Source organism: Mixophyes fleayi, chromosome 7 (genome assembly GCF_038048845.1).
Source record: "Mixophyes fleayi isolate aMixFle1 chromosome 7, aMixFle1.hap1, whole genome shotgun sequence".
Lineage (NCBI taxonomy): Eukaryota > Metazoa > Chordata > Amphibia > Anura > Limnodynastidae > Mixophyes > Mixophyes fleayi.
The window spans coordinates 133,130,468-133,158,349 of record NC_134408.1 but is presented as its reverse complement, the minus strand read 5'-3'; the positions used below and the strand labels follow the sequence as shown (position 1 = coordinate 133,158,349).

Genomic DNA, 27,882 nt, shown 5'->3' with positions numbered 1-27,882 from the left:
CTGGCACACAGCCTCAAACTGAGTTTCACTACACTGAGATATAACATACCAGGGGGGCATTGATGAAGAATGTGCCACAGGTAACAGTGTAGAACCATAGCGACCAATCAGAAGTTTACTTTACTTAAATGCAGTAAAAAACAAAACAAAAGTGTTCTGATTGGTTGCTATGGGCAACACCTCCTTTTCTACGCACCTACCTGTATAACAATTTACATTAATGTCCCCGGTAATATTCAGTGTCAGATTATGGAAGATGGCCTGATTCCAATACTGATCGGTCAGATGACTGCTGCTATGCATCTGTTATTAAGCTACAACTGCGAGTATCACGTTGTACAAAAGTCCCCATCCTGATTTAAAAACTAAAAACAACGTCCATTACTCTAGTTTTTTTTTTAGCCAAATAAATGTTTTAACAACACTGTGAATATTTCTGCATTGCATGTATTGCTTCTAAAGCTAGTGGGAAGATACTGCAGTTCACACATGCAATTTCAAACTGGTGGCTCATGGTAATGGGAATAATTTTGTTCTAATCAACATGGAGAGCCACATATATTATTATTAAATAAAGTATAATAATAATAATAATAATAATAATAATAATAATAATAATGTACATTATATTTTAATTCCATGCTTCATATTGACACTTGCTGTGGAAATATTTTACCTGCGCTATCCATCTGTGGCATACCCGCCAACACTCCGGAGTTCCGGCAGCCAAAAGTGTGGCCTACCAGAATTATGACTGTGCCCCAAACGGGCGTGGTAAGGGTGTATTTTTGGAATATCAGGGTCCCGGCCTAGTTCCTTCCTATTTTCCAGTTAGAAATGTTGGCGTGTATATCGCTGTGAAACTGCAAGTCCCAGCAGACATGCTGGGATCTGTAGTTGCTTAAGCCTGCTCTAAAAAAAAATGGTTGCCTGAATAGATATTGTTTGACTACAGTTTCTGCGATAGCCACAAAGGGTTGTTGTCAAATATCTCTTCAGACAAAGGAGAGGCCATGTTAGAAAGTGGTGTAGAGACACCCAGCATGAATGAGGCAGCATGTCTATATAAAACATTCCCAGCAGCCTTTGCAACGGTGGGCCCGGCAGGTCAAAGGTAAATATATCACTGCTAAGGGTTTAGGATAAACAAACGCCAATAAACATAATGTACATCCACAACAAGACAGCACAGCACAAACATTCAGATATAGGAAATAAACAGTCGCTAACTAAGCCAGGTAAGAGCCCCTAAATTCCTATGTAATAGATTACCTTCATTACTTCTGGGTATTGCCTGAATTTCTTTCCACAGGGGGCAAAATAAGTCACTTCTCCCTGCAGACGTCCACTGACATTCTTCAATCTTGTTTCTCTTTGCCAGCTAAGTAAAACATGGTTTATGTTGTTACACAAGATTCTAGGTGCTTATCCTAAATTACGTTATTATGAAAATCTGAATCATTTACAGGCTTACAGGAAATGGACAACTATGCACAAACATATTCACATGTACGCTTATCAGCCAGCATAATTCAGTGGAAACTTGCTTAGACCTCGTACCCACTGGGGTTTGTGATTTGCGTCTTTATTGGCATAGGACGATTTGATTACATGCAGTTAATGTGAAAAATGGAACAAGTAAGGTTCTGAAAAATGCTAATGCAACCCAAGCAAACGTCAATGGGTACGGTATAACAAGAAACAATGGGTTTAGTGTCAGACCTTTTTTGCATATGTTAAAAACCCATGTAAAACTAATTTAACAAACGTCACTGGGAATGAGATATAAGTTTGCAAAACATCATCAGAACTTATACCGTTCGCGTAGAACGCCTTCAACCTGACATTTGCACTATGACACATTCGATGCTTCTTTATGAGTTGCCAATTAGACTAATTACATCACTATTTGCAACATTTATATTGCAACTTGTGGTGAAAACACTAATTGCAGAAAGTCTATTTTAAGAACTTTAAGATAGCACTATTCACAGATAGAAAAAATAAATAAATAAAAGATACCTTTGCAAAGGAATTGCTAGTTACACAGCCTTATTACATTTACCTGCTAGCATTAAGATTTTGATTAGTTAACACTAGTTAAGTAACATACCCATACTCCATTGGAATACGCAGTTGACGCTCATCTGTTACTCTTCGCCTCTTACCGGAACCTTAAATAAAGTTTAAAGCATCAATGACAAATGCAGGGATTACAGATCAAAACAAATACTGCATCCATCAATTATTTTAAAAATACAAACTTACTGATAAACAAAACTATAAATATTGAAATGTTAACATGTTTCTTATAGTAAAGTTTCAAATACTAATTACAGTTCTTTAAAAACTGCTATTTAAGAAATGCTAGACTTCAGCTGACAGTAAATTATACTAGTAGCAACTTTGTGTGTACTAAGGGTAATAAATAAATTGTTTTAAAAGTTCAGTAGGACATCAAAAGAGGTGATTTAAAAAATGTCCACAATTTCCAGGAGCAGCTGAATTTGCTGAATACATCAGGGCCCTGGTGATTAGTGTGACTGGGGATCTCAGCAGGGGTTTGTGTGAAACAATATGTGGGTGGGGTCTGTTGCGTGGATCTTCCGACGGATGGATGCTACTGGCTGGAATTTTTGCCCGTGCATAAGATCCTTCAACTGTACTGAGTCAATAGCAGGACTCCCACTAGTGTACTTTTTGGGGATAAGTGGTTTATGCAAATTCCACCACAAATTACTAATTTTATCAAAGAAAAAAATATTGTGATTGATAAATAAGGACCTGTTTTACACCAATACTATTTATTTCGGTTATTGCAAGCAATTATAAAAAAAAAAAGAAGAAGAAGCTTTGGAACACACATGGGGCTAGATTTAAACTGCCACACAACGCCGGCGGTTGAGTGTTCCAAACCGCCGCATTTATTAAGGGCGGTTTGAGGTTTCAATTTAAAATGAATGGCGCTGTGTGGCGGATTGAAAAAGCTAAACCGCCATCAAAATCTAAATCCGGCAGTTTTGAAACCGCCGGAAAAATAGCCAAAAAGCGACGGTTTGAGCAAACCGCTCTTTAAAAAATCTAGCCCCTAATGTAGTTTGCAGTTGACTATTACTATCAGTAACCCAGAACAGATATGATCAATAAATGGTCATCCTTGCAAGACTATGATTTACTACTATTACTCAGCACCCCCTTCGGAGTATATGTCCGTTATATTGCTTTCTACCCTTGCAGATCATTTTTACTCAAATACCAATTCCATTATATTTTTAATGACATTTACATTTATAGAATCTTCTATATAACTTACACTGTCCTCACCTGACAACATTAATTCCTGGAAATTGAAACACTGAGCCTGTTTTTTTGTTATAATTTATTCACAAAATCACAACTTTATCAGCCAACCTGTAATTGTTTTAAAGAAAAGGAAAAAGGTCTGGACTGATATTTGTAAATACATTTAGGAGAATAGGATATAAACACCTATTCAGATTGTTAATTTTATATTACAGCACGGGGAGGTTTATAATATAATGCAACTTGTTTTGAGAATATTAGTGATACACATGCAGGATTCTAAGCAAATAATGTAAAGCAATTGATTTGGTGTGGTTACTGGGTCATAACACCATGGATTCCCTAAATTCACTTTATTTAAAGATAATATCACAGTGTAGTGTCTTTCGATCCTAATAGTCATTTATAAAAAAATAATTACTTGCCTAACACTAATCATTTATTATATACACTCTTTAAAACAAGTGTATCTAACGGCCCCTCTCTCTCAGTTCACAAATGATTTTCCACTGGATATTGTCTGAACTTCAGGGGTATTGGTAATATGGGTCCCAGTCACCCATGATGAAGGCTATTGGCACTGTGTATTTGAAAACAACCAGTTCCCCTGGAAAAAGGTGTTTTTTATACCAATTCCACCACAGCTCAAATAGTTTCAAATTGGAGGGAGGAGCTGTTAGGTACATGTATTAAAGAGTGTATCTAACAAACTATTAATGGCAGGTAAGTCATTCTGTTTTTATAAATGATCTTGTATGGATATAACATCTCTACTACCAGATTCTTTGTGTAGATCATAGTATTGAAAAAAGTACAGAATGCAATTATAACTGATGAACTGAGTAAATAATAAATAATTTTGTACAATTATTATTATTATAATTGTTTAATATATTGGTTAAAATAATTCCTAATTAAACTAAAAATGTGGAATTAGCTAATGCTTTGCTACAGTACTCATCCTATTTTGTCACCTACAGATTTTAGTGTCGCTACCCCTGTTTATTGAACTATTTAGACAGTGACTAACAACCAGGAGAGACATCAGAATACTAAATTCAATCAAAACTATAATTTCTAATATACATATATTATACTGTTCTACAGTCCAATGATGCCATTTATTTAATTTGTTTTACGACATAGTAAACTGTGTACTACGAAGTAAGCAAAAAATGATCTCTTTCTGTTCATCTGGTGGGGCAGCACGGTGGCTAAGTGGTTAGCACTTCTGCCTCACAGAACTGGGGTCATGAGTTTGATTCCTGACCATGGCCTTATCTGTGTAGAGTTTGCATGTTCTCCCTGTGTCTGCGTGGGTTTCCTCCGGGTGCTCCAGTTTCCTCCCACACTCCAAAAACATACTGGTAGGTTAATTGGCTGCTATCAAAATTGACCCTAGTCTCTCCCTCTCTGTGTGTGTGTATATTAGGGAATTTAGACTGTAAGCTCCAATGGGGCAGGGACTGATGTGAATGAGTTCTCTGTACAGTGCTGCGGAATCAGTGGTGCTATATAAATAGATGATGATGAGAGAGCGTTCTACTCATTCTACGATCTCTCCCAGGCAGTCCTTCCTCCAGCTTGCACAGCAGGAGACGTGTGAGTTGTAGAGGAAGCCGGATCAGGAGCAATCAACTCAGAAGTCTGGCTGGTAGCGTAGAGAGATCGCTCCCAAGTAGCTGCCTCTACACACACAGGTTTCCTGCTGTACTGGCTGATCCAATCCGGCCTGGAAGAGAACATAATACATAAACAGAGCTTTGTATAAACTGCTATCTTCCCCAGCAAATCGGAACCCTGCGTTATCTGGTTTATTCTGCCAGCAACGTACTGCCAGCAAGGCACTGGTGACTGAGTAATCTAGGTAAGATTCAGAGGTATGAAACCTATTGTTCAATTACAAAATATCTAGCATTCTCATTTGCTATTAGATTTGCCATTGGTTAGCCAAATATTGAGGGATTAGTGGATGAAATGCAGAGTACACTCCTTCTCACTGGCTTCTGTTTCCTCATGGAGGACAGAAAGGTGTATTCCTTACCTGGCCGGCAGTAAATCTATATCTGTATGTTCCTCAAAGCCTACCAACCATCCACTGAACCCCTCTTCTCCTCCGCTCGTTCTCCCCTCTCTCCTCCCGGACCCCTTTTCTCTCCCCCATGCCTCAACTGGCTCCCTTTGTACCCGATTCTGTTTTGCCCTCCCTTAGGATGTAAGCTCGTATGAGCAGGGCCCTCTTCCCTCCTGTCTCCACACCTGTTCTCCTGCTCCGTCTCTACTGCATTAGCCTGCCTGGAGTTTCTGAAGTATTGGCATTTTTTGTTTATTGTTCTGTACTGTTTCACCCTGTATAGTCTACTGTTTGTACTGTGTACGGCGCTGCGGAAATCATGTGGTGCCTAACAAATAAATGATAATAATAATAATAATATCTAATGTTTCTGATGTGTAATCTGCATGCACATAGTATACGGAAACAAATAGTTAAAAGGTTAAATACCACATGGTGTGCTGGGGCTGAGAGCTGCGGAGGAGTTATGAAAGTCAGAGGACTGTGCTTCAGGACACAGGACGGCCGGAGCAGAACTCGGGCTCTTTATGACCTGCAGGTTGAGAGGCATGGAGTGGGCTGTGATACTGTTCGCTGCGCTGGTCACGGAAGGAGCCGTTTTGTTACATTTCAGCGGGGTCTTCTCTCCCTCGGTATCACTGTCAGATTCATCTTTATCGTCGTCCTCTTCTGATCCTTCCGAGTCAGATTCTGAGTTACTGTCCGACTCTGTACAGAAAAACAAATCAGATTTGCCAAGCGTGTCATGTTTAGACAGGTGCACGACTGCATCCGGAAGTGGTGATCCCTGCGTGCCAGGATTGTCCAAGCCTGGCCCTTCGACTGTCACTTGATTACCACTTCTATCATCCTCAACCATCTGAGGGGTCAGAGGAGCTATCAGAGGAGTCTGTGTACACTCCCTTCATACATAGCAAGCAAAGCATATCTGGAAGACACTTGTACTATAGCAAACCGTAATGTATTTACTATGGTGCAATTTCCTTTAGGTACATTTCTATAAGTTTTAAATTCAACACACCAAACTACTGCACTTGAAAATTTGCCAAACATACACTCAACATAGTGATTTCTCTTTTTTATCGGTCTCATCCCTCTCCTTTACATACAGTTCTCTCCCTTATATCAGTGATATTCTAAGTAAATGACAGGTAGGCAGGCCCAGACCGAGCAAGCAATGTATTAGTCTAAAAAGACAGATGGACCTTCCTCCATGACTTTGGGAAGAGATTACAAAATGTTATTACAACAGATCATTACTATTTTAACACATTCAACTATACAAATTCATACCGATGTTTCAGAGTATGACTATTACACATAACATTCTTGTAAAAAGAACAATAATATTTACTAATTAGTTTATTCATTTGTAGTACACATTAGTTTTGGATCGTTGTGGGCAATCCTCAACAACATCCATGTTTTGGCCTCAACTATAGGTTGGCGACCTGTTTTGGAGACTCCTGGCTATTGTTGGGAATATGAAATGTGTACTTTACCTGATTGACTATCGGAATCATCATCTTCATCGTCTTCGTCCTCCTCTTCATCATCCTCATCGTCATCTTCATCGTCATCCTCTTCGTTAGAGTCATCGGAATCCTTGCTGCTAGGGATGTCAGAATCTGTCCCTCTGAACTTGTCCAGTAAAGACTTTGGGGTACTGAGATGATGGGGTGTTTTTATTGCTGGTGCAGAGTTATTAGTTTTCTCCTTGCAGAGATTGTGTAACAAAGGGGAGCCTGCTAGCCCGGGGACCGACTTGTTGGACGAATTCTTTTTCACGCAGGAACTCAGATTGATTGGCGAAGAGAACTGGGCCCCAGGGGAGACTGCCATACTTTCGTTGACTTTATTATCCCGCTTTAATTTGGTGGTGAGTGCCAGAGGGGCATCCTGGATGAGACAGGGAATGACTCCGTTTGGCTGGTGATTACCCAACAGTGCGTTGGCTAAGAATGGATTGGAGTGGTTATTCTCTAAAGATGGCTGTTGGTGGCATAAAGATTTAGATATAGGACTGGAAACTGGTGGAGTCACAAAGGTCTTTTTCTGGTGCTTGGAGACCTCGTGTGGCTTGTTTAGTTGTGCAGGGAATGCCTGTTTGTGTTGATCCTGTTTGAAATAGCAAAAATAGTTGTTAAGTAGACTGACAGATGATCTCATATGTGAGTCTAGAGGTTGATAAAAGTTATTAAAAATGTCCCCATCTCTCACCCACAGTGAATGCAGCGATGTCATGGCTCAACCAGCAAAATGCAGCTTATCAATACATTATAAAGATGCGACATCCCTGTCAGGGGCAAACGCAGGATTTGTAGAGGGGGGTTTCCACACCACGCCGCCAGTGGGCGTGACCAGCATGCATGGGGGTCCAGCCACCTCAATTATACAGTGCCCCAGGCTTTGAGGGGGGTTTCCTGGCACTATGAACCCCCCCCCCCCCCCCCCCCCCCGGTTTGCCTATGCCTGTGGAAGGCATGAGGAACAGTGATGTCATAAGTTCCTAGACAATGTCATAGGCTGAATATTGGATCGGCCCACAAAATGGCTGCCTCCATTGTGTGACAGAATGCTAAAACAATAAAGGCAGGTTGCTTTATACAAAAGAGCTGTTGGTAACATTCTCCAAAATATTCCCCGACCTTCAGAATCTTAGAAGGCTTTTTGAGATACAATGACGATAATGTGGGAGGAACACCGGACTTCATCTGCATAATTCTCTGCATTTAATATGAATGGACCTATTATTGATGGCTTGGTCGCGTCAAAATTGAATATCAAACTCAGACTAGAAAATAAACCATTTATGCGAGTGGAAAATACTTATTTAAAGTTAACAAGCAATGCAAAACATCTTAGTTATGAAACTAAAATGTATTTTATAGAGAAAGAAGAAACCTTTAAAGTTAACCAAGGACAGAAAGTATAATATATTGTTATTTTTATATGTCATCTTTTCATAATGTCTGGGGGGCTTGCAAATAATTTTAAGAACGCTCATTTACATGCAATATACATTAAAACATTCTCCACGACCACAGGAACCTGGACACAAGTAGGCCTCGGCTGTTATTTATTTATATCCATCCCAATTACAATTCATAATGTCTGTTTAAGGGAAAATAGTCCGCTAACATCCCACCAGTCTCAGTCCCCAAGGTATTTAGTGACAAATAGCTCTTACGCCCCATTGTATTTCTTGTATTTTAGAGGAAATTGCGTCCCCGATGAAAAGGAAACATAAATGCTATTCCCAAGGAACGTATCAATCATAAAATAACTAGTGATGCGCTGAATTCAGCAGGAATCCGTTCAGGAAACTGGAAAATAATAAATAATAAAAAAATACTGATTTTCCTGTGGTTTTCTATCCTAAAACATGGATTCCGTGCATCCATAAAGATATCACTTACTGGTCATTGTATAGTTGTCATGCCTGTATCAATGGCTCCTAGCAAAATAATAAAATGACATTAAATTATAACGGGCACAAAACTAGTGGTGTGGAGTGCAAAGACTTGATTGCACTTAGCAGGGCAAACCTCTCTACTGATCTCTGCAGCGCTGAAGAACACAGCCTTGGTTAGGCCTATCCACGAAATCTCTCCCATAGGGGTAATTTGAGGTAACACCGAGTCCAATTGAGTTTATCGTCTATAATGTTTGAATAGATGATTTTCTCAAGAGTCATTATCTGTTGAGATTACTGTGGTGATTTATGGGTTTGTCAGAGCTATAATAGCAATATAGCAATTTCCTCGGCAAATAACTCCTATTTTGAGATAATTTGCAACGGAGCGTCTGAAGGTTTGTGTCAGTAAGGGAAGAGGTAGCTTTCTGTTTTATAGGCTCAGGACAAAGGACAATCAGATAAAGCGCCCACTCTTAAAATTCAGTCTGGGTCCCCTTCAGTTTACAGGCGGGGACGGTAATGTTCCTCAAGATGAACTCTGAGCGGAGACTTTAAAACATTCTTGTAATTCCTAGGAAAAATGTCTGGCGTATATATATATATTTTTTTTAAGAATCTGAATAAGCCCCAGGAATGCGCATTGATTTCTAAAGACCTAGCATGAGACAAACAATGGATCTATGTTAAAAAGACACGGGACAACTACAAGGGTTAAATATTGTGTCGTCCATTAAATATTTGAGACAGAGGAGAGTCAAAGTTTTCCTTGCCAGGAATGTGTAAACCATGATCACATGACACTTATACTAATTAACTGGTGACAGATTATAAATAGAGGTTAACACTTTACAAATGACTCCAACACTTGAAACAATTGACCTTTTTATGCTTATCCTTTGTGCAAATAAAAATAAACTAACAGAAAAAGTGCACCTGTCCAGGACTGATACGATATTCCTGAAAATGCAGTTTAAAAATTCACTAGGAATTAGTGACTTTAATGAGGCACTCTGTGCCTCACGCCTCACTCTGGTCACTACTTCTCACTGCTGCATTCTCCTGAAAATTAGTTGAGCCAAAACAAAACTGCTGCTAAATGAATTACTTGGGATAGTCAAAAATAGAGGCACCTGTTTCAGCGCTGGAGATGCGAGACATGCCCAACATGTGGGTAAGAACTAGTTTTCCATGCACTTTAAGTTTCTTGTTGTGAGGCATTTGAAGGACACCGCAGGAATCTTCGAGTTACTTTAGAAAGACTACGTACAATTTTAAATATCTGGTGGTGGTATTGCATTTTTGAGTGTTACAAGATGTCCTGCAAGCTTCAACAACTTATACTACAAATTGAGAAATAATTTAAAAGTCAAACACCTGTCCAAAGGCCACAACTAAGGAAGGGATTCTTATCTGGTGTTGGCATAGCCTACAGGCACGTTCACTACAGAAGGGAGCAAATTAAATGTCTTATAATGAAACAGCTCCTTCAAGTTTGTTTAAAAAAAAAAAAAAAAAAAAAAGGGTAATATTCCTAATCCAAATATGACTCCAGATTCACCTATTCACTTTGTATAATTTATATACAATAATAGATTCATTTTTGTAAGGGCTATTTTGCTTCTGTTATGCTGGTCTTGTAGGGATCATCGCTCCCTATCCTGAAAGAATTCTTATTCACATGGAATACACAGTGAATAATAAATACAGTAATCCTGCACACAGCCTTTATGTTCCCTAAAGTGCTTCCATTCAAGTAACTTTCTTCCAATTATTCATTCAGCATAGGGATCATTGATCCCCTTTACAAAATCCATTTTTGCTGCATTGTACAAGGAATACAAAATATCCCAAAGAAGTGCTGAAACAGAGAAGAACAGATCAGGCTTTGAAACGGGAAAAGGCTGGTTCAGATCAGTGTCAGTTCCCTGTGATCAAAGGCAGTAACTTAATCTATTTCTGCCTCAGGTAGGAAAACAATATGTAACATCATCTCTCTCAGGAGGGAAAACTATTCTACACACATGGAGGGTTAATCTACTTACTGACGCACTGAGCTGAAAATCAGTGGGATGAGGGCTAAAACCATTATAATTCTGTACATTCTGCTGACCACACAATCTGCGATATCGGCAGCGATATTGTGCCTGATACAGCAGTGTGTGCACTTTAAAAATGATCCTAATGGCCGAAAATAATCAGATCAAAGTTAATCAGATTATAAATGTTGGTGAATGCGGTTGAAAGAGGACCGACATTGCCCGCTATCAGCCCCTGTAGATATCTTCTAAAGGCGCTAACAGACGCCGCAACACAGGAAGAGATCTGGCTGCTCGTCCTGAGTGCAAAATCTCGTTCAGCTTTGCGACTTACGTGGCAAAATCCTGCCGCTTGGCAGTTGATCGGGGCGACAGGATTGTACCGTGTGTGCCCAACTTAACAGGCAGATTTTCACTGGAACTACAGAGAAATATAACTCATTGTTGCAGTGTTGAATGCTATTCACAGGATTACATTATAGTTAAAATCCTTCTAATTTTCCTGGAAATATACATAAACTTGCATGTTTGTCACACACAACATTGTGCTGTCTTTGTAGAACAGATTTAAGAGGGATTTGCCAATTAAAAATATTTGCCTATTCCCAATATTTAGGACATCCCTATAAGGTGAATAATATTTATTTTTATACTTTCCTAGCTGTGATCCACCATGGACCAAGTAGTGTACAGAGATTACATACCAGTTGTCACCCTTCTCCCAGTCACCATGATTTGACAGGTCTGCAGACCTGAGTGACCACGCAGATCTCCTCTCTGACTAATTGCACCAGCATGTGCAATTTGAGTCTCAATTTCAACCACTTTGTAGCCACGCAAAACTGTCAAAGCAGAAATCTGTGATCATCTTACCCTTTTAATCCTCAAGTCGCTGGGTTGTGAGGTGGGTTCTTCAGAGGTATTTTTGTTCCCTGGTTTTAGTCCATCAGAAGAGAGGGTCCCAAGTTTCAAGCTGGCTTCCTTATTAGACTGACTAAGTAACGTAGAGGGCTTCACAGTGGAGACCAGTCCTGTACATTGTATTACACTTGTGTGTTTGTTCACAGCCTCCTCCTTGGCCTGAGAGCTTTGGAATACGAAGGGAAGATGCTGGGACAAAACCTGAGGGTGTTTTTGCTGGGACTGGAATGGCGAGCGGGTCTGGGAATCAGGAAGAAGAGGTAACTGCTGGTGTGGTCTTTTCTCCTGCAACTTGTCTGCTTGGTTTCCGTCTGTTTTCAGGTCTGGGATGTTATGAATTAGCACCTACAAATAAATAAATGAAATGTCATAAATTTCTTACATGGCCATGGAATCATTCCAGTACACGGACAGCATCACACAGACCTCTTATTCTACAATGTAAGTCACAGCACAGAACAGTCTCAGTCAACATTTTATGCCTGTTATCAGGGCCGGAGTGGACAAAATAAGGGAAACTAGTAACCAAACCACTCCAGCCGATATAAGCGCGCAAATGAAAAATATCCTTAGCCCAGGTTGTGAAATCATTCATTTTTTGGCATGAGATTGTGGCTCTCTCTTGTCATCACCACTACACTACTAGTGCCAGGGGCAGGGTTCAGATCATTCGGGCGCCACAGCTTGAGATTAGGGCTGCGAGCTAAACGGTGAGCTCATGTTTGCCCACTTATATTCTCATGCACACATCAGTCCTTCTGCATGTGCCACTGTTGCCGGATTGCCAGACCAGTCCTCTCTGTTGTGCTAGCTAAGAGATCAGCAAAGAAAGCAAGACTCTGCCAGCTCTGAGTTGTGTAGAGATAAGCACCTAAGCCCTAAGCATGCCAGCATGCAAACAGCACTACATAGACACGTCAGGAACACGTCTGTGCCAGATCTTTTCAGAGGGTGGCATAGAAGTGGTTTTACTTTGCATGAGGGCTACAAAATCGCTCATTTAGCTCATTTAGGGATATTTACTAACAACGACTAGGACAGCCTCAAAGGCCTTGGATTTAGAAAATAGCTGTAAAAATGGTTGTGAGTGGATTAACTGGTTGAGGTTAACTTAGGAAAATGATCAAGGTATCTGGAGTTTGTATGTTCTCCCCATGTATGTGTGGGTTTCCTCTGGGTGCTCCGGTTTCCTCCCACACTCCAAAAACATACTACTAGGTTAATTGGCTGCTATCAAAATTGACCTTAGTCTCTCTGTCTGTGTGTCTGTCTGTATGTCTGTCTGTTAGGGAATTTAGACTGTAAGCTCCAATGGGGCAGGGACTGATGTGAATGAGTTCTCTGTACAGCGCTGCAGAATCAGTGGCGCTATATAAATAAATGGTGATGACAATGATGATGATGAAGGTCATTTACTAAATTCAGCATTGATTGGCCTGCTAATTGACCTCAGCACACCAATAGCAGCTCCACTTCATAAATCACCATGCAAATGTTATAATTAGGGTGTCCAAGTTGGCCCCACACCTTTACCATATAATTCATGAAGTCAATTGCTTCCATTTGAGGGCGCTTAAAACTAATAGGTGTCTGACAGCTGAAAGAGTAAAGAGAAGTATCGGACAAAGTTTCAGACTATTTTACAGTCTTTACATCTGGCTCCTGTTTGGAAAAATATCCAATCCGATCATTTCTACTCTGTTTTGGACCAGTCCCTCTTCCGCTGCTAAGAGATGTTTGCACACGCTGACCAGCAGTGGTCTACACGGATAGTAAGCAAAGTAATAGAAAAAACAGTACTAGAGTAGGGAAAGAGGGTTTTGTTAAAGAAAAGAAATGAAATCCCTTTAAATATGTTAAAAAATAAATATCACATGTAAAAAGACAATAGTGCTTCCTTTGAAAATCAATAGCCTATTCCATACCCAGTGAATGGACTAAGAATATGGGTGGTTTAGGCATTACACTCATTACATTTCATTTCTCCTCATGCCTATAGTGGACATCTTATAGATACCACTTTACTTTGTGAAATTAATTGTTGGAAAAGTCCACAAGCTCTGCAGAAATTCCTGCACGGCACGGTCACAGCATGCGAAAGTCATTGAATATTCATATAAAATACTTTATTCTGCCAGGAGGGGTCACTGTTTCCACTGCTGAGTTTGAAGATGTCTATTCAACAATCACATACTTTGCATATTATAGACAGCAATAATAATACTATCAGCCTATAAACATACATAAATGTATATTTGGACGACACAGAAAGAGCCGATGTTCTTTAGAACTTCTTTGTGATAAAACAATGGCTTTTGTACCTTGCTCTTATTCTTAGTTTGTGCTTCATTTTCAGAATCGGAGTCGTCGTCATCACTCTCTTCGATGCTTTGGTCCTCTTCTTCCAAGTCGTCAGAATCGCTGCTACTGGCTCCATCGCTTGACGTGTCGGACGAGGAGCCGGAGTCGCTGGAACTGGAGCTCTCCACTGCTTTTTTTCTTTGTTTTTGCTGCAGAAAGAAACACACAGACTAAAATGAGGTTCTCCTCGTGATACTGCCGTTATTGGCACATCAAACATTACAGACCATTACAAACCAGGCACAATTTTCAAATTAACCTAACACACAGTACAATGGGGTTTCTTAAATGAACAAAATCTGAAATCTATTGGATGATATCTAAAAGAAAATGAAGAGATTACCCTACGGACCATTTCTGATTTACCTTGGGAGAACATGTGCACTGCAGTACAGAACTGTACGATTACAGTGCACCCAGGGGCGGGCTGGCCCGGGGGGCAGGGGGGCAACGGCCGCCCGGGCCGCTGGGTCAGTCGGCTATTAGGGCCGGGGGAGTAGGCCGGCCGCCCCCCCCCAATACAAAATACATACTTTCCTCCCGCGGCCGCTTCTGATGATATCAGATGCGACCGCGTCAGCGCACAGGCGGCCGCATCACATGACTGGGCATGCGGCCGTGTCATAAATGACGCAGCCGCATCCCCTGTCATGTGATGCGGCCGCCTGTCTGCCCCCCGGCCATCCCTCTCCCAGCCCGCGCCTGAATGCACTTAATCTGAATTCTACACAATCTGATTGTTTAATTCTGTTTGGATTTGGTTTCATACCATACTAAAAGATTTCTGAACAATTACATCCAAAGTAAAGTGATATGTGTGGGTATCTTAAGCTGGGGACAAAGTCACCCAGCAATAGGTGGGCGCCCAGTCTCCCTTACATAGAAACATAGAATTGACGGCAGATAAGAACCACTTGGCCCATCCAGTCTGCCCAATTTTTAACCTATGGTAACCTCAAACCTTATTTGATCCTTTATTCATTGCTAGGATATCCTTATGTCTATCCCAAGCATGGCCGAAACAGAAAAAAAGCCTATGTTCTCCAACACTGACGTTTTAGTGTTAGACATGGGGCACAGATGTTTTGCTGCAGCCCTCCCACCTTACTTCTGGCAGAGATGGTGTCTTCCATAGCAGGGGCTGGTTATCTCTTTCCTTGCAAGGGTCCCACAGACACTGCTGCAATACAGGGATATTTATCTACCCGAGTACATAGCGCCACCTACCTGCACCAACTAACAAACACTAGGAACAAACTATAATCAGGAACAAATTTTACGAAGGAAGACCCCTTCAATGATTATTTCTCAGTGACCAGAGTGAGATTTCAGTGATCAGGACTATGATTTACAATAATATAATATTATTTTCTGTACAAAGTTTAAACAGAACAACTTTGTGTAGAAAGTACATTAATATGCATATCATAAATACTATCACCATCCAATTTATTCACCATCTGGAGGGCAATTATCAAGTGAAGTAAATGTGGGGTGAGGTGTGTGGGTGTTAACAAAAATATGGTGACATGAGGTGGCTCATAAAAAAAATAAACGTTTCAGATTCCTGTTCACTCCCGCCTTAAGCCTATACCTCTGAAGAATATACACTATATGTGTGGTGACTGGTATAACCCATCTCATTCCGTGGCTTGAGACGATATTCTGCCCATCAATCCACAAAGAACCAGTGATATCATACATTTCTAGTGAACTGATAGGAAATATGATCAATTTATAATATATTGCAAGTTTATAAAGTAGAGAGATCATGTGACTGGGTGGGTCCACCAACATGTGGGTGTGGCTTGTATCATGTACTCGTGGACTGACAGATAGGATATGCAAATTCATAGAGTGTGATTGGCTGCGTGTATACCAGACCTTGTCTTTACTCTTTTCACTTCGGACATCCGATTTGCTTTGCTCCTGGTTAGACAGGCGCCCCCCTCCTCCAGGGCTTGCGCTCTTTACTTGCCCTGCGCTGTTAGCAGTAGTCGTCGATAATACAGATGTGCAGTTACTGGTCACTAATGTAGGGCTACTTCCATTCATAGATCCATTTATGCCTTAATAGATGGAAAAATAAATCACTTTGCGATACAGTGAAAAGGGGAAAGCTAAGGAAACATTACAACGTGCACTCAGAAGATAGAAGGGAAAAAAAAACTTCCAAAGACAATAACAAAACAACACAAACAAATATCCAACTACATTTACAGGCTACAGTTAAACAAAGAAAAAAGCAATGTATTCAAGACACTAATTACATTTGTATAGCTTTACTAATAACTATAATTACCAGACAAATAAAACAGAGATAACTGTAATTATAATAGATGTTTATTTGAATAAACCCCCAAGTTATTAATCATTAAACTCAAGGATTAACGCGCAATTAATTCACAATCCAACTACGGCGTGTGTTTGTATCGTACCTTTTTCTGTGGCTCCACGGCCATTTTTCCCAGCGATCCGGAGATGGAAGGAGTCATTATTCTGAGATGGGGGGGTAAATAGGGGAGGGAGTCCAAGCAGTGGGGGGAAGAAAGCAGCGCGGGTATGTGGATCGGTCGCTCGCCACCATTCTGCACCTCCGAGACAAAAAGGGAATCTTTCTCTGAACTGTATCAAGGATGGCATTCCACAAATCCTACAAGCCTCTTCAAATATATAATGGCTTAATTAAAGCAGACCCCTTGTTGTAGGCCGAACCAATATTCATGGGAATAAACATTTAGCCAAGAACCACGTCAACCACATTTCGCTGAGAACTAGTGACGTCACTGAGGTGTAAAGTCTTCTACATTAATATAATTTCCAGGGGCACTTACCGGCTGGGCAGAGACAAGTGGGCATGTCACACATAGTAGAGTCTTAGCGGGCCCTAATACACTACAATGCCCATCACGATATAGTCAATGAATACGGTTATAATGTATTTTATCTTTAAAACAATCAATGCTAACACACATTAATTTATTGTTATGTACATGATCTCCTGCAGCTTTATTTATTACAAAACATTGCTTTATTTTTCTGGCTTCCTTCTGTGCTTTTTCATTCATGTATTTATATCATCAGGGCAATGAACTCAATCAACTCTGCCGGATCTTAGCAGGACCCATGCACAAACTAATACATTAAAAGTTGTCTGCAGGTGGAAAACCTCCTAAACATAAACAGCACGAAAAATAAGAAGAGATGAAAAAAAAAATGCCTCTTATACACAGAATAACACTAAATTGTAGTTAATCCTTATTGAAAAACAGAGACATTCTTGAAAAACCTACAACAGTCAGTTAAAACATGGCCTGTTAGTACAGAAAACAGTAAGAAAACTCCCACGAAGCTGGGATGATGATTTGGCATGTTCTATTTTATTATTAAACCGAAGTAGGCTTCCTGTTGATATTCCAGTAATGAAGGCATTATAATGCTTTGTGATTTGTGACACTCTAATGGAACCTTAGTGCATTATGGGTAGAATGCGGACAACGATTACAGTTTCCATAATAACTTTTGCTACAATAGGCTCGGAATGACTGCTGATCAGGTATTAGCTGAGAAGCCTCCACATAGTGGAGCACACTCGTATAGATTCAGCTATGGTACAAAGCCTATTAGAATGAGGCTGGAGATTACAGCACATACAATAGCTCCCTAAAGTGTAGTACATATTCGATGATTTCAAATGTCTTTGGAGAACTACAGTAACAAGTACCATTTGTTTCCTCCAAAGAGGGTAAAATAAGTAGGAACAACAGCTGGAGATTTGATAGCTTCGGAGATTGTATGAATAAAACCTCTGGGGTGCCCAGGGCACAACATAACATGCAGCTAGCTGTATAACTAAACTTTCTTATAGAACTTATCAAACCAAAATAAGCTGTCTCTGCGGGAGCCAGGGAAAGGATTCTCCTGGGGAACAAATATTAACATTTCCATACTCCTGACAATTGTCTTCTAGACTCTGCACTTTGTCTGGAATGGGTGTAATTTTCAGGATACGTGTTTTGATTTGTTGGCTGCACATAAAAAAGTCTCTTCAAGGAAAATAATTTATTTGTTTTAGGCAAATAACAGTTATTCTTATTTTACCTGATTATGAGAAACCGTTGCTTCAATTTAAACATATTTTATGGAGGCTAGGTAGTTAGTAAATAAGCCATAATATAGTAAAGCTAGGTACACACTACACGGTTTTCGTCCAATAATCGGCTCAATCAGCCGACATACGACCGCTCGTTCAAAAGTCGGGTCAATGTGTGTAGTGACACGATGGTCGAAAGTCTGCCCCAATGGACGATTGTCGCCTCATTTGGTTGGTCGTACCGCTTAATATATTCATTCCAATCTCGTTTCCGCTGTGTAGTGTGTATAAACTTCCAACTGATCCACAACAGTGAGTACGAAATTGCAATCATTGTTCACGACAACATGGCTGTAAAAAGTTGCTAAAGGGACGTTTGCTCTTCCCTTTATCCTAAACAAGGCTAGTGTGTATGCAGTCCATGGACCGAGCGAACGGACCATCGATCGCATGTAAAATCACTCGGCATAAAAAGTTGGTTGAAATTTCTGTAGTGTGTACCCAGCTTAAGATAGATGCTAGAGACAAGGGTTTTAGTGTGACCTTGGCAGACCCCAATGTATGTTATTTTTAACCCATGCCAACTAAGCACTGTATGGCACAATAGTCGGCTGGCAGGTAAGGAAAGGATGGGACAGAAAGAAGGTTTCTGTACCATCGCCCCCTGGTGGCTGGCAATGCAATTTCACTGCACTGTTGGCACACATAATAAAGCGGACTTTTTGGTGACTAGACTGATAATGTCTTGTGCAAGTTTCTCATCCCTATCCAAGGATCCACAGACTAGATTGTAAACTGGATAGGGCAGGTAGATTATGCTGAGAAAGGTCTATGTGGTTTTATGCAAAGTAGTGAGCTGCACCCACCACTAGGTTACTCACTATGCTGTAACTATGAATTTCACATTTCCTCCTACCCCCACCTGACATAGTTAATTGATGGGGTAGGAGAAATAGGAAATGACAGATGTAATGGTAAATTATACGGAGGTCAATGGACAGCACTCATTTTGGGAATTGGGAGTTTCAACCCATAATCTTAAAGTACACCCATTGTTTTAACATAATATGATTAATTAGGGTATAGCCTGGTGCCCGTGCAATGAAACAGCGCCATACTGCGTGATAATGGCAAGTAGTATTCAACCATTGTCCATGATCATGTGACCACTGGGGGTATGGTCATGCTAGAGCCTATCATTGATACTTCGTGGTGGTAAATGGGTGATATAAAATGATTGGACAGCAATTTAGTGCAATTTTAAATCTTTATTTAAAATGTGTGTTGACAATGTTAAGATAATGGGCTCTAAATGACCTCAACTTCTATGTTACTTATAACAGTAGTCTTAAGTTGTTGAGCCAGATCACTAACCTGGAATTAGTGACGCTATGGAGACATCACTCCTCAAGCATAAAATGTAAAAGCAAACTACACAACAAAAAAAACATGCCCCTTCCCTGGAGACCAATCACCCACCTAACATAAACTAACAGATGTACCAAACCAAGAATCATCCTCACCTTATTTAGACCATGCACTCAAGTCCCCTGTTTTTAGAGGCAGCAATACACTCATGGCTGTATTATCTGGGTCCCAGAGAACATAACTGCAGCCAAAAAGATGCAGACAGATAAAAGACTGACACTATTTGGGTTCCATTCATAAACACAAATATGCAGGGAATTTAAGCCCATATGTTTTGTGGAACACATGTACAACAATCTAAATAAACGCTATTAAAAGCTATAGAACACAAAGTTCCCACTATCTAAATATAAATCTATGGAAAATTTCCATTAACCCCCTTAGTCTGGATTTTTCAAAGGCCTAAAATGCTGAGAAAATAAGATCTCCAAATTCCAGATAGTAAGTAATAAATTCTGTACGTCAATCCAGAATACATGGGAGACATAGAATATTAAGCTGACAATACTTTACAAACTAGTCTTAACAACACATTGCTGCAAATACAGACGCTACGTTTATGACATTCCACAATGTATGATGTCACGTGTAGACAGCAGCCAATCAGATTCTGTCATGTGTCACAGTTTATAATTTTATTAGGCAATGCAACACAGATTTGTGGACATTATACCATATTATTAAATAGGCTTCTATTTGTAAGTCCGTAATACAGTATAACATGTTAAAGCATAAATCACAATCACTGCAGTTTGCTTTACTAGACTTTCAGAATCAGGGTTAACAACGTAAATGTACTTGCAGCCAGTACCAATTATGTCAAATTTAATTTGTCATGATAAAAAAAACAAATTCAGTAAATATGTGACAACCTCTTATCACCTAAAGATACACCACCAGAAAAGAGAGTTTGTTTGCTGAATTTAGAGCACTGTTAGATAGCAGTAATTAAATTTGATCTGACAGCAGCAAGAAAATTACATGTAGGAAACAGACTACAACAGACCTAGGTAATACGAGGATCTCCTGCTGTTGTGGGACTACAAGTCCAAGGATGCCTTACTAGCCAGGGTCCAACATCAGCTGGAGAGCCAGAGGTTCCCCAAGTCTGTGTTAGGATCAGTGTAGTTAGGAAAAGCGGTACAGAATGTAATATTATTTCAGTAGCAGTACTTACCTGGAAAAGGTGCTAACTGGGGATGTGCTGCTAAGGCTGTGGGTGTACCAAGCGTTCCCAAACCACCAAATTCGGAATGTCCTGAGCTGGCTGCATGCAGGCCGAAGACCGGGTGGCTCAGCATTGGAAAGGCACTGGACAGATTGAACGGCTGATCTCCAGAAGCTCTGAACAAGTGTCCTAGATAAATACAGAAGAATATAGTCACAAATATACTGTGCAGGGTATTATGTTTGACAAACATCACATATTAGCAGAGAATTTCATGTAGTACATTAACACGCCAAGTGCCTCAGCTCCCATGATCCTCAGCTCCTATTATCCTCAGCTCCCATGATCCTCAGCTCAAATACAAACACAAGTGCAGGAGTCCCAAGCATTTACCCCATCAGTTCTTCTACATACGAAGGTGAGGTGTGAAGGTGGTGGGAAGGAGGTTATATTATTTTTTACATGTAATTCACCTTTAAAATGAGCTACTTATTCCACAGTTACCTACTCTCCCGGACATTCCGGGAGACTCTCGAATAAATGGGAGTCCTCCTGGAGAGCAGGGCAACCTCCTGGGTCCTGAACACACTTAATTCATTAAATTGCAGGGGCGGGGCTTATAACACAAATCACGCGTCATTGTAGCCCCTCCCCCTGCCATAGTAAGCTAGAACTGATTAAGTATGTTTAGAGGTGGGACCAAATACCACAATTTGTAAAGCCCCGCCCCACATGCCCACATGCCCACCTGCCCCCCGCATCTCATGGAGGCAAACTTGCCAAAGTTGGCAAATATGACTTAGTCCTGTAAGATTATCTATGCAGACATCCTATGCTTGCCTAAAATGCCAGCAAAATGTGCTGGGAGTTGTAGTTCAGCAGTTGCTGACTAATTGGGCTTACCTACTTCTTATATCAGGATTAGACAACCTGCAAATCTCTACCCCTTGTGGAAATTAAGGCCAGAAAGACCTGACAGCCTCTGCTAGAACTTAGAATTTGATGGCAGATAAGAACCACTTGGCCCATCTAGTCTGCACATTTTTTAACCAATGGTAACCTCAAACCTTATTTAATCCTTTATTCTTTGTAAGAATATCCTTATGTCTACCCCAAGCAGGTTCAAATTTCTCCACTATATTAGCCTCTACCACCTCTGATGGGAGGCTATTCCACGTATCCACTACCCTTTCTGTGAAGTAGCTTTCCTAACATTCGCTCTGAACCTACTTCCCCCCAGTGTCAGTACATGTCCTCGTGTTCTAATACTTCTCTTCCTTTGAAGAATGTTTCCCTCCTGTACCTTGTTAAAACCCTTGATATATTTGAAAGTTTCTATTATGTCCTCCCTTTCCCTTCTCTGCTCCAAACTATACATTATACTTAATGACTCTGGAGGAGATCTCACCGACGCGGCTTGAGGGCGTGGCCACACCAATCACGTATTTAGGCCCTGCCCCTCTGTTAAACTATACAAATGTAAGCCTATTACAGCAGGGGGTGGGGTCAGGATGATGTAATTAGCCCTGCCCACTTCACAAACGACATGGGCATGGTGAGGGAGGTTGAATCTCCCAGACATTATGAGAACAGTAGACAACTATGCTGTACATATTACGATCTTTTAGTGTTTTCTGGGTAAGTTTAGTTCTGTATACCATGCACCCTTTTAGTTGCCCCCACTGGTATGATATCACTAATTCTGAACACATTAGAAGTATGGAGTTTGTCTGCGTTACACTCGTCTATTGTGTGATTCTTTATGACACAAGGCTCCATTTTCAATAGACTCCTGAAAAAGCGGTCAGCAGCTCTTCAAAAATACATGTGCACCTTTGAGGTGTTGTTTCCAAATTCTATTCCGTAGGCAAATCGAGGGGGTTTCCTAGTGTCTGGAAACCCCCCTCCAAGCCTGGGGCACTGTATAATTGAGGTGAATGGACCCTGCTCCCGCTTCACACAGATCTGCTTGAAAAGGGAGAGCTGCGTGCACCTAACAGTAGTGCACGCAGCATTACCCCTGTATATTATGGGGATAGGAAGAGTTGGAGAGCAGCCAAGCACTGTCTAAAATTATAGCCACACCCCCATGCATGCTGGTCACGCCCACTGGCGGCTTGGTGTGGAAACCCCCCTCTACAAATCCTGCGTTTGCCCCTGTATTCTGTTTATGTTCCTGAATGTTTCAAAATATGTACATTCCCTGTACCCACACACAGACATCGCTGACCTGGAAATGATTTCACTGGGCACTGACACCATAGTATAAAGCACTTAACAAGAGTTCCATGATAAATGCAGAACAGAATTGTACCAATATATACGACAGTTTCTTTATATGTACGATGCTGTCTATCATATAATATGCCTGTCATCTTCAGTCAGTCTCACTGCAGTTTCTACAGCTTGTCTAGACAGAGGTCTTTGCATAGGCTGAATCCTAACAAAACAACACTAATTATACCATGGACCCTTAATGCTTCTGTCCATCTGCCCACGTTGCAGAGTATTACAGATAATACTAGTTATACGGTTATGGTGACAAAGAAAATACCTACTTAACTTTCATAGCAATTAGCTTTCATCCTCGCTGTATTCCTGTAAAGCTCTCTCCAGCTATAATTTACAGTTTGCAAAGAGTATAAAATGTCCGCTGGAAACGACGGTCACAGCACAAACCATCTTCTGTCGATCTTTACACTACCTGTTATATTAGCTGCCAGAGATTCCGCAGATGTCATAAATGGATTTGTTTAACTAAATGTAATCCAAGGAAACAGGGAAAATAAATGACTTAAACAATCTGTAGTTTGCCCTGACACCATTCTGTGAAAATCACCATAAATATTGTGGTGAGCAACATCTTGCTAGACTGCAGACGATAAGGAAAATGACATTCTGCCTGCTAACCACAAAGCTTGTCATGTGCAACAAATAATATTACACTATTACAGCAGAGCAACTAGAGCAGTGATGGGCAAGAGCTGGGCCCTCGCAGCTTTCAGCTGTGGCCCCCAGCTACTTCCTGATTTATTGCGAAATGTATTTGCTATATGACACTTGTTTAATATATCTGCTGTTATGTTATTACAGATACGTGGTTCTTTCTATGATTAAACGGTTTCAATTTATTACTTAGACTAAGGGTAGCGTGCTGCGCTTTTGAGGGTTGCAGAGTATCAGGATGCCCATCACGGATCTTTAGGCTGGTATGGGCAAGATATGATAACATGCAACATTAATGTTGTAGTTCACAAGCTTTTCCACCCACACAAATTGTAGAGACAAAGCATGGGCTGATTGAGGTACTGCGGAGGATATGGCTGAGGCTGAAGGGAATCGGTTTGGGTCACGGAGCGAGGCGAGCTGATTGGGTCATTAGATTTAGGCTTATGGCTAAGGCTGACCATCAGAGATAGTGCATACTTGCCAACTCTCCCTGAATGTCAGGGAGACTCCCTGAAATAGGGGTGATCTCCCTCACTCCCTGAAGAGTCTGGCATTCTCCCTGATGCTGAGCCAGTACAAGACATGGTTGTCGTCGCCATCTGTGGCATGATGACACAGTTCAGAAACTGTGTCCTATGTCCATGTATTGATACCTATGGAGGTGGCCATTTTCATGGAGACCAAGATTTAGTCAAAGACTGACAGGTAAGACAACATAACTTCAGTAATGGAGACAGAAATGTAAAAGACACTTCAGTCTCTAGAGATTTATTAGCTGCTTTTCTTTAACGCATAGTTGCCTACTCTCCCGGAATGTCCGGTAGTCTCAGGAATTTCCGGGAGACCTCCCAGACTCCCGGGAGAGCAGGGCAACCTCCCGGTTCTCACCCCCGCAATAGATAAGTGGCGGGGGTGGGACTTAATTACACAAATATTGTGTCAGGTTAGCCCCGCCCTGCTGTAATTGGCCAAAATTGTGACAATTGGGCCAAAATTATGTGATTAGTCAAGCCCCGCCCCCACACACCCACCTCCCCCCCCCCCCCCCCTGGGATCTCCCTGAAGCCAATGAGGAAAAGTTGGCAAGTATGAGATAGTGCCATGTCTGTTTGGGCAATTGTTCATCATACCATTGTCAGCAGAATATATACAGAGTAAATCTAAACTTGTGTAAACGGTGTAGTGCGGCTGTAATCGGGTAGAAGAGACTATGGAAATTAAGTGGGTTATACAAAGAGAAATTTGTATTTTTTTTTTTACTAGAAATTCTTTTAAAAAAAATGGGGTTTTCTGATTTTCCAAGAATACCTTCAGCTTGAACTAATTATCCTTAATCTGTATGCAAGCAACACCTCAGATCCCGCTGTCCTTGACACACACGGCATAAAAGATCTATCACACTTTTCACAGCAGCTAATAAGCAGGCTCATGTACACAGTTTATTTCTCCTTCATAATACATTTTTCCCCTTGAGTTTATTTTAATACATTTTATACATTTACAATACACTGTTTCCAAATATACAAATAGGACAACAAACATGTCACAAACTATTATACAGACATTACTGAATGTCTACATAATGGATCTCATAACACTGACATGAATCCACCATAATACCAACACATTATATTATGCTAGTATGATTACATAGATGTTCACAGCATCATAAGTGATGACATATCAGAAATCTTATAATCAAACCATATGTTTTCTGACCAATGGACAGCGCTAAACAGGAGAAGGGGCTCTATCCACACTTTTACCAACAGATTAATCCTATGTTCAGACAGCAGTAATATTACGGACAGTATAACTTCCTGCCAGACAATGAATCATCACATTTAGAGCAATTTGATGATTGCACTCCACCAATCGGCATTACTCTTATTAGGATAAGATACACTCTATGAAGAATATACATATGAATATATATATATGCCGCACTTCCAACACGAGAGTTCAATCTTCATCTAGTAGAGTTCCCAGGTCTTCCTCCCATTTAGCTCTCGATGTTACAGGACCATCAACTCTAGATTATCATAGAAGATATAAATACTTGTCTGAAGAAGCCTCTTTACAGGAACCTCCACCAGATCAGGTGTTGTTTTCCCAAACTGCGCCCCCAAGACATGTCTGAGTTGGAGGTAGCTATAAAACATTGTACCAAGGGCCCCAAAACACTCTCTAATTTGTTGAAAATATTTAAAATGACCTTGTGAATATAATTGTCCTATTGTAGACACCAAATAGCTCTCAACCCTCATATACGACAACTCTATTAATTTTGGATTTCTCCATAGGGCAGCATCAGGGTCAATTTCAGTTTCTCCTAACAACTTATTTACTGAATGCCAAACCTATATATAGCTTGTGGTATTGCACCCCATACAATTTCCCCCTAATAAAGCCTGTAACGGAGTATAACCTGTTCTTGCTTGTTCAGCTAATAAAGAATAGAATACCTGACCTTCAGAGCCTATCACACATTGTCTCAGATACTAGCTGCGATGAATAATAAAACGTACAATTTGGGAGTGACAAGCCCCCAGATATTTTGCTGTGCTGCGTGTGCTAATCCTTATCCTAGCCCTTTCATCCGACAAAACCAAAGAAGAGAGATATTGATCTATCTTCCAAAATACTTGGGCGGGTTATAAATACCAGAGCATGTTGATATACAACAATCATTTTTTATTAAATTAAACTTTCCCTGTCACAGATAACAGTAATTGTTTCCATGTGTAAATTCTAGTTTTTAAATATTCAATTTGTCACTGAATATTGAAATGTACATATGACAGTGCATCATTTCACACCCATGTGCCCAGATTTGTAAACGTGGATGTCCCCTGCAGGGGATAATGTTGTGTGTTCTCTTGTGAACAATCCCTTTTAAGTGGAAAAATATTGGACCTATCCCAATTCATTTTAAAACCACAAAAATATCCAAATCCATCCATTACTTCAACAAATTATCCATTGATTCTATTATATGTGAAAGAAAAGGCAAGAGATTGTCTGTATTAGGGGCAATTATATAATTCGATCCTTCACTGCTAGCCCATGTACATTGGGTGACTTCTAATTATACAAGCCAGCGGCTCAATAGCCAGGGCAAATAACAAGGAATTGCGGGCACCCCTGCCTTGTAACCCTGACACATATCCATTTATACACACTGTGGCTGCTGGATTAGAACACAATAATTAAAAAACTATTGTAAAATTAAAAAAAATAAAAAAACGGTTCCCATCACCAAATCTCCTCATTACTTCCCATAAATAGAATCACTCTACCGAATGAGAGGTCTTAGCAGCATCCAAGGATACCACCTGTGTCTCATCTTCCTCTTTATATATTATCTGTAAATGAGAATATAGGGCCTGATTCATTAAGGATCTTAACTTGAGAAACTTCTTATTTCAGTCTCCTGGACAAAACCATGTTACAATGCAAGGGGTGAAAATTAGTTTTCTGTTTTGCACATAAGTTAAATACTGACTGTTTTTTTCATGTAGCACACAAATATCAACTTTAAATTTCAGTGTACAAATAAGCTATCAAGTATCTGTGTGCTACATGAAAAAACAGACAGTATGTAACTTATGTGCAAAACAGAAAACTAGTTTGCACCCCTTGCATTGTAACATGGTTTTGTCCAGGAGACTGAAATAAGAAGTTTCTCAAGTTAAGATCCTTAATGAATCAGGCCCATAGACACCTAAGTTTTGGACTTGTGGATGTGCAACTTCAGCTGTAACTCTATGGGACCAAAGCAATCAGGGTATAGGGGGAATCAATTTGCTTTTCAAAGGTATAAATGTGGAAGATCATTTAATGTGTACCCATGGAGGCAGACATTCATGAGAATATAGCAATTCACTAAGAACAGGTGACATCAGTGAAGCTTGAAGCAATTTGTGCCCCAGTGATGTCATTGGTTTCTGGTGAATTAAAAATCTCCTTTCAAGTGAACATGAATTCAATCCCCAAAATGGCAGCCTCCACTGTGCACAGGAGACAGGGTACACGTTAAGGATGAAACCAAATATTAGTTTGTAACTTCCTGGTTGTAGGTCATCTACGGAACTTTGTTCAATTCAGTAATTATACTGTGTCTTGTCTCAC

General features: G+C 40.4%; 1 protein-coding gene across 23 annotated transcripts in view; it reads right to left on the bottom strand.

Moving 5' to 3' along the window:
- The window catches only part of BAZ2B (bromodomain adjacent to zinc finger domain 2B), a 217,954-nt gene that overhangs the window by 45,956 nt on the left and 144,116 nt on the right, over window positions 1–27,882 (bottom strand). For 17 of the 23 annotated variants that reach the window (XM_075180790.1, XM_075180803.1, XM_075180794.1 and 14 more), the window contains 9 exons: window positions 20,812–20,991; window positions 16,552–16,707; window positions 15,998–16,182; window positions 14,074–14,262; window positions 11,705–12,097; window positions 6,880–7,495; window positions 5,807–6,085; window positions 2,114–2,174; window positions 1,273–1,381 (listed from right to left, as the gene is read on the bottom strand). In XM_075180790.1, the coding sequence (XP_075036891.1) occupies window positions 1,273–1,381; window positions 2,114–2,174; window positions 5,807–6,085; window positions 6,880–7,495; window positions 11,705–12,097; window positions 14,074–14,262; window positions 15,998–16,182; window positions 16,552–16,707; window positions 20,812–20,991 (2,168 nt within the window). The remainder of the gene's footprint in view (window positions 1–1,272; window positions 1,382–2,113; window positions 2,175–5,806; window positions 6,086–6,879; window positions 7,496–11,704; window positions 12,098–14,073; window positions 14,263–15,997; window positions 16,183–16,551; window positions 16,708–20,811; window positions 20,992–27,882) is intronic. The other 6 variants (XM_075180795.1, XM_075180810.1, XM_075180805.1 and 3 more) reach the window with 1 other exon arrangement.